At 45.3% G+C, this 7,521-nt stretch overlaps 1 protein-coding gene across 1 annotated transcript; it reads right to left on the reverse strand.

The window, feature by feature from the left end:
• Window positions 1-238: 238 nt before the first annotated feature.
• On the reverse strand, window positions 239-6,874 carry PARP16 (poly(ADP-ribose) polymerase family member 16). Its single transcript, XM_019533824.1, has 6 exons — window positions 6,654-6,874; window positions 5,928-6,065; window positions 4,292-4,498; window positions 2,813-2,984; window positions 1,221-1,359; window positions 239-982 (listed from the first exon to the last, which is right to left on the reverse strand). Exons 3-6 carry the CDS (start codon window positions 4,448-4,450, stop codon window positions 841-843), a joined length of 612 nt encoding a protein of 203 aa, XP_019389369.1. The 5' UTR covers window positions 4,451-4,498; window positions 5,928-6,065; window positions 6,654-6,874; the 3' UTR covers window positions 239-840.
• Window positions 6,875-7,521: the final 647 nt, after the last annotated feature.

Raw genomic sequence — 7,521 nt, forward strand, 5'->3', positions numbered from 1 at the left:
AATCTGGCACAGATCTGCCCCTTCTCAGGTCAGACCTTGTCTCCTATGCCAGCGAGAGAGATGTAGCAGATTACCCAATTCTGTGCTAATCCTAAACTTTAATTTTAACCTGCTGGACATACAGAGCAGCCCTTCAAATAACAGGCTGCTTGGGGTGTGCAGAAGTGAACAGTGATCTCATGCATTCAGTATCCATTATCCACTTACTGTAAAGAATCTAGAACAACTTTTCAGGTCATTTGACTTGGGTGGCTACTTTATTTCATAGTGTTTTTGTTACAATCATTGTGCCCAAATATAACCCTCCCCGCCCCCTAATTTTAAAAGTGATCCATCCTGCATCATCACATGAGAAACTGTACTTTCCCTTCAGGAAATGGAGAGGGGGACTTCTCAATCAAACCGGTAAAACCTACTGCAAGTTACCTTTTTAAGTGAGGTAAAGAGAGTTCTTCCTTCCCAATGGACACACACACCTGCTACTCATCTGTTTCTCTGGCAGACTTAGACATGTCTGAGAGCTCCCACACTGAAGTTTTCAACAATTTTAAATATGGGTTTCTTGGAGTCCATAACTAAAATGTATTTTAAGAACAGTTCACCTACTTCACCACCCACAGGATGAGACTGGCAGTTCCCCTTTTTCTTACAGAACTCACTGGTTACTTGCAGAAACAAAACTACTTGAGAATAAATAGGGTGTCAGGAAGGCAATGCAGTTGGAATACAACCGAAAAGCTCTAGGAATTCACATTTTCCAGAGCTCTGGTAGATGCTATAGGCTGCGTCTCCCCATCAGTAAGGCACATGGTGAACATAACAGCATGTGATTCAGCTAGTTCATTCTTTGGAGTCAAACATTCTGTGCCAGTAGTAGAGGAACGCTGGTGAGTTGGTGGCACCTATCACAACTAGCAGCAGTAGATACAGCGTCATCAGTACAGCAAAGCGATGGTTGGAAAACCAAGACTGACTAGAAGACCTGTAAAGTAGGTGGGGGGAAGAAAAACGCAAGAATTAGATCAGATATCAGCCTGCCAATAAGATCTGCACATCTTATGTTAAAATCTTGCAAATTATTTATATCGAGTATTACTTTTTTCCCTTATTTGCTTTTCATGTGCGAAAGCATATCTTCATTTTGTACAGTTCTTGCATAAACAAGATCTGTGCATCTGGCTGCTCCCATATGCTCATGGCTTTGTAAGCAGGGTACTTACCTCCTGTGTTTCTGGGAATAGACTAATAAGTATTTAACTCGTAAAAGCTGATTGTTTGTGACGACAAAGTATTTCTGCGGCACATCGCCCCCTTCGCTGTTCTTGACTCTTGCTCGTTTCCTGTCTATTTCTTCTGAGTCTGCATGGGAAGAGAAGGTTTGCTTGGGAGTGAAAAAGAAAGCCAAAGTGTGCATCCAAAATAATAGACTATTCGCAGCATAGGACTGGGATTTGAGTTCTGTTCCTGGCTCTACCTCGCAGGTGTCAAACTTCGTAGTCAGCAAGCTGCACTTCAACCTACTGAGTGGTTGTGGGGCCTGTATGGCCCATGGAGGAAACATGAATTTGAGGGTGTGGTGAACAGGGGCATGGCCCAATGCCAAAATCGGAGGCAGATCACTGCTGGTGACATGTGAACACCTAGGATGGGGAGGCATGAGTGACTGCTGCATTAATACCTGTAGCAGCTCTACTTTCTCTATTGCTGCTGCATCTGGGTTCATGCTGGGGGAAGGTGGTTTGACATCCCTAATCAACTCCAAACTTTCTTAGCATATTTTAGCATTCCCATGGGCTCTTCAAGTTGCGTTAGGGGTATGGCTGCCCCTACCGATCATCCCTGCCATGGAGGGTATTTTGGATTAGACTGGGTTGGGGGAAGAGGCATTTTAGAATAGCAGGAAGCAAACCTGGACTGCAATGCTGAGGAGTTGCAAACACCAAGAGGGACAGAGAAACCATACTAAAGGACCTAGAACTGCAGACAGAAAGCAACCAAAGGAGATCCCGCTATAAGGGCACAACCTTGCTGTGAGGTTTCATAGATTTCATAGACGTTAGGGCTGGAAAGGACCTTGGAAGATCATTGAGTCCAGACCCCCGCCCAAAGGGCAGGAAGTCAGCTGGGGTCATAGGATCCCAGCAAGATAAGCATCCAATTTACTCTTGCAGGTGTTCAGTGTAGGTGCTTGAACCACCTCTGATGGCAGGCTGTTCCAGACCTTGGGAGCTCAGACAGTAAAGGATTTCTTCCTTATGTCCAGCCTGAAACAGTCTTGTAGTAGTTTATTACCATTCGACCTCGTCATCCCTTGGGGCGCTCTGGTGAACAAACGTTCCCCCAGATCCTGGTGGTCGCCCCAATAAACTTATAGGTGGCCATCAGATCACCCCTGAGCCTGCGCTTTTCCAGGCTAAAGAGCCCCATGGTAATATGTATAAATCCTGAATGTCTGTTCTCCTGCAGTGACCTTGGCATGGCTCCATCTCTGATCATGCATGAAATGAACCTGTGTCCTAGCACACGTGTTGCGACAGTACTGGAACTGCCTAAAAGGAAATGGGCTGCTGTTTTGGGGTGCTTGCTAAAGTCAGCAGGGTCTATTGCTAGAATTATATCACTTGTTCTGTTTTGTGGAAAGCTTCCCACTCAAACTCTCGCCGATTTTTTGGACAAGTCATCCAGAGAAGGCACCCCGATGCCTGGATTTTGCAGGAGTTCATCTGGGACATGTTTTACAACGTTAAACAACCACATGTTCGCAAAACCTAAGGGCCAAGCACTGCTAATGAAATCCTAAACACAGACTCACCCTTCTTCTTCACCTGGCATTTTACATCTGGATGATCAATGATTTCACAGACAGCTACACAGCTCAGGATAGGGCCCAGCACACTTTTTTGCCACCCAAAGCCATGAGGACTATATAGAAGTGCCAGGCTTAGATCACTGGTGAGGTAAGTACCTTCACCAAACAAAGACGTCTGAAAAGAGGAGTGAAGAGAGTACATTCCATTAAAAACATGAACATCCGAACTGAACAAAACTACAGGACACAGGTTCTTTCTTTCTAAATGTGTGCCTGTTGCTTGCAAATAGGAGTAGAAACACAGAAATGAAAATGAAAATCTCCCTCGGACACCTGAATTCTCTTGGTCCGATTTGGTATAGGTAAAACTATTTCAGTTAGGGATGTGATCTCCCTCTCTCCTTCATGGATGAAGTTAGACCAATATAGCATACTCCCCTTATACAGGATCCTAATATAATAAAAGGCTTAGTCTGTGTGTCTGTCTGTCTGTCTGTAATGCTTTTGGGCAACTGTGCATGCGCCACTGAGAACGTGGGCAGTGATTTTGGCTGCATGGCCTGGGCCGTGTAGGCCCAAGTTTGCCTCACTGCCACCGAAGTTTGTGTCAGTGGCAAACACCCCAGTTGCCCAAGCAGCAGGTCTTGTCCCCCCGCCTCCCTGCCTGTGGGCAAAGGGGGGGGATCATGGTGGTGGCACCCCCCTACTGCCTGGCCCTGATGCCCCCGCCCCCAGACCAGATGGCAGGGACGGGTCATTTGCTAGTAAGTTTTATAAGACTACAAGCACTCTTATGCCAGATCAGGGACACAGCTCTAAACGGCTCTAACTTTGCTGTTACAGTTAGAATGGTACAACTAGTTTATGTGGGTGAGGCCTTATTCATGAACAGAAACCTGCTTTCAAACAGAACAGCTTAGAAACACAAAATCAGCCACCTCAAATAAGACCTCATCCATAAAGTGAGTTTCCCGTCTCCCACAATAACTAACAGGCACTAACTTCATATTTGGTGTCCCAACAGCTTCCAATTCAAGAAAAAATGCATGCTCGCAAACCCAGTCTCCAACCAACAACATCCTTACTAGCAGTCTCAGCAGATGCGAAGGGCTCCAGGGTTGAGATCACAGAGGGACAGTCTGCACTGCTCTTGTTCAAATATCTCTTTGGTTAGAGGGCTCCCACCTCCAGGGCTTCAGATGGGCCACTTTTTTAAGAGGCATTAAATTCATTTGCTTTTCAGCACATGGGGGAAAAAGGGGCTGTGGGGCTGGACCCAGGACTGCACCATCTGCAGTTTTTAATCTGTCTGCATTACAAAATCTAACGCAACTGTATGCAAATACCACAAGTCAAGGAAAACAAATAGCAACAGGAAAACATGGAAAGAGTTTGCACACGTTGTTAAAAAAGCCACCAGCATTTATAAATGAATGCAAAAATAAAGGTGTGTGTTAGTAACATAAAAGCTGGAAGTCTTACCCTATTTAAATGGCAGCATAAACCATTGTGCAGTATAGAATGGAAATTCTCCAGGCGGCTCCCATGGAATGCATAGATAAGGTCCCTTTCTCCCTTGGTCTCGTCAAACTTGGCATTCATCTGATCACAATAAACTACTTCAAACAGGAAGTCGGGCATAGGAACAGCTACACTTGATGTACCTGTCAGTTCCTGGATCTTCTCGAACTGAAAGAAAGCAGAGTCCTGTTTTTGTATTTATTTTTTTTTTAGAGAGCTCTGCTCACTGGAAATTTTTGTAGTGACTTGGTCTTTTCTAATTTCTTCATATGCTCTGTGTACGCTGCGTGCACGTTCAATTCGGGTGCCAGTCTGGTAGGGCACTGCATGCAAGTGTGTGCTTTCTACTGGCTGCCTGTGCCACATGCAGCATGTGCTGGCTTTGGGGCTCACTCTATGCAGCACAGGAGGTCAGTCCAGGCAGGCACATGTTGCCTACAGCATCCTGCTGGCCTGGCCCTGCGTACTGGCTCTGGTACATTTGGGCAGCTTGGGGCCCAAGCCGGGCAGGCGCACAGGTGCTGCATGCAGTGTGCCCCAGACCAACCTCCTGTGCTGTGTACAGCGGCAGGTCCAGCCCACGTGCAGTGTGCAGAACGAGCTCTAGAACTGGCACACGCTGCATGCAGCACATGGACTGGACCCAGCACCACAAGTACTGCGTGCTTTGCAGGGGTTCAGTCCTGATCCAGCCTGCAGATAGGCCCAGCAACCCTCATCTAGCCTCGGGGGCAACAGGAGTTTGACAACCTGATCTAGAATATACTACGAACCTAAGAGTTTATGTACATAATAGATGCTGGTTGGAATGTAACTTTTATAGGCAAAAAACTGGGACTGTCTGCATTAAGTGCTTAGTTTGCTTAACTGAATATCTAGTATGCATATAGATATGGATTACATTGTAATCCCTATTACAGTAGGATCTGAGCACCTTGCAATCTTTATTCTTCCAATACTTAGTGTGTGTTTTGGAGATGGGGAAACCGAGACATCATGTCACACAAGGAGTCTGCAATACAGTACGGAAATGAACCCCAGTCTCCAGAGTCCCAGGCTGGATCCTGAATCATTAGACCAGCTGCTGTCCTCAGTGTGCTAGTATTTCTAGATAACAGACCTGGTATGGTACTATTCTAAGGATTTCATAATCCAAAGGCAGGGCAGAGTAACAGCAGAACATGTAAACAGCAGCTGAGTCATGAAACCACATATCAGCAAGAGAAGGTTTGTGCTACCAAAATCAAAATCCAAAATTTTTCTTTAAAGATCTTACCACAGCTCATTTTGACCCATTTTTGCTTCTGTTTCTTAGCTATAGTGAGATGCTGTCTGAGGCAGAGTTAACATTTTTTTTCTCACTATGTTTTCCTCTTTGGATACTATGATAGTAATGCCAACCAGCTGCAAGACCTGTAGTATCCCAGCCAGATGGTAACTGGAAAAAAACTTTTCTACATGCACAAAATGTGTTCACTTTAACCATTTTTAAGGTCTTTACAACAATCAACCAATCCCAGGGGACACCAGAATTTCTTAAACCCAAGGGTGCCTTAAAAGAGCAAATTTGCATCATACCACCTCGGTAAGAACTTACCTCTTGTTTCCTAGTACTTTGTATACTTAAGAACTTAGATGATAAAATCCAGCTAAACAGCTCCGATGTCTCTTTATCCGTGTCAGGAACAGACCTCAGAAGTTCTGCCAGGCTCGGCAAAGCATTCGTATCTGCAAGCTAAGGCAAGAAAAGTGTTTTTAGATTTGTCTTCTCTTCATTGTGGTTAAACAGAGACCTCTAGTGGAAATGAAATAATATTTCACCCTAATGGGGAACTTAGTGATGTAGAAATGGAAATTATTTTTCCACCTGAGATTCACCCCTGAAAATCCTGCACTGAGATTATGGATCAAAATTGGTCATTTATTCCAAGAGGCAACTGTAAGAAAACTGCACAGACTATATTCATCATCTCTGGGGTATGCATAGGAACAACTGGCCATAAACCTTGGAAATGATCAACACATCACAGGAGAGGCAATATCTGCACTTGGATAAAACTTGGGCCTTGATTTGGGTTTTTAAATTGCCCAAGTAATTTTCCAGTCTGCACACAGTACAACAAATTTAACTGCTTATACCTTGGAAGCCTTCAAACCTATTTGTAATCCTAAAGTCCTTGGTGATGTGTGAAGCACTTGGAAAATTGTACTTGCTCACTCACAAAATATCAACAGATATCCCCCGGCCCTACCCCTTCATTAACTTGTTAACTGATCAACTGGCAAATATTTGTACATAAGCCATTTAGTCAAGACTGTTTACCTGTTTAGTCCTAGGTAAAAATCACATTCTCTACATTTTGCCAGCCCACTTGATAGGTGCAAACAGCTTACTGATGAGTTCAGGGAGAAGGAACCACATTTTTAAGATGCCCTCTGAGGTGTTATACAGGCCTTTGACCCTTTATAAACTGTAGTGCAATAAATCTAGTAGTAGGACTGAGTTGGGGGGGGAAGAAGGGAGCTCCTCCTTTTTATGCATACACTTATGCACTACACAGCTACTCTGCATTTAATTGGAAGCATCACTATTAACATTTTTTCGAGCCTTGCTCCTTCATGCGGTGGGGATATGTGCTTCTGCACACAAATAATCTCTTCATCTGTCTGTTCTACATCGCGGTATTTTTCCAGCTTTGCACAGTGACCCTCCAGGAGCAGCTGCGTGTTATAAAGGAGGGGAACGTTGCCCTTTAAAAGTAGCAGGATATCTGCAGCAGGGAAAAGCGTGTTTCCCAGTTCTCACACTTCATAAAAAGCCTGAAAAAGACGCGCTTTCCTCCAACCCTCCAGGGGAAACCCCCCCACCCGTGCATGGGCTGAGTCGGGAATGTTTCTGCCCCTAAGAGTTTTTTTCTTTTATAAAAAAAGGAAGTTGCATCTTGCTGAAACGGGAGCTGGTCTGTACCGAGGGCGGCCATCCTCGAGGATGTTCCTGCTCCTCTGTCCTCGCCCGACACGAAACCCTTCCTCTCTTTTTCTCTTGGAGAGAAAACGACTCTTCAAGAGAAGTCGAGGAGAAAAGCCAGGGCGGCAGGCCGCCGGGGTCGCACCGAGCGGACAAGCCGAAGGTCCTCGAGGCAACGCCGAGGCCGCGCGGGGTCTGCAGCAACAAGTGCCCGCGCACGCAC

This window comes from Crocodylus porosus, unplaced genomic scaffold (genome assembly GCF_001723895.1).
Source record: "Crocodylus porosus isolate Cpor-Errol unplaced genomic scaffold, CroPor_comp1, whole genome shotgun sequence".
Classification (NCBI taxonomy): domain Eukaryota; kingdom Metazoa; phylum Chordata; order Crocodylia; family Crocodylidae; genus Crocodylus; species Crocodylus porosus.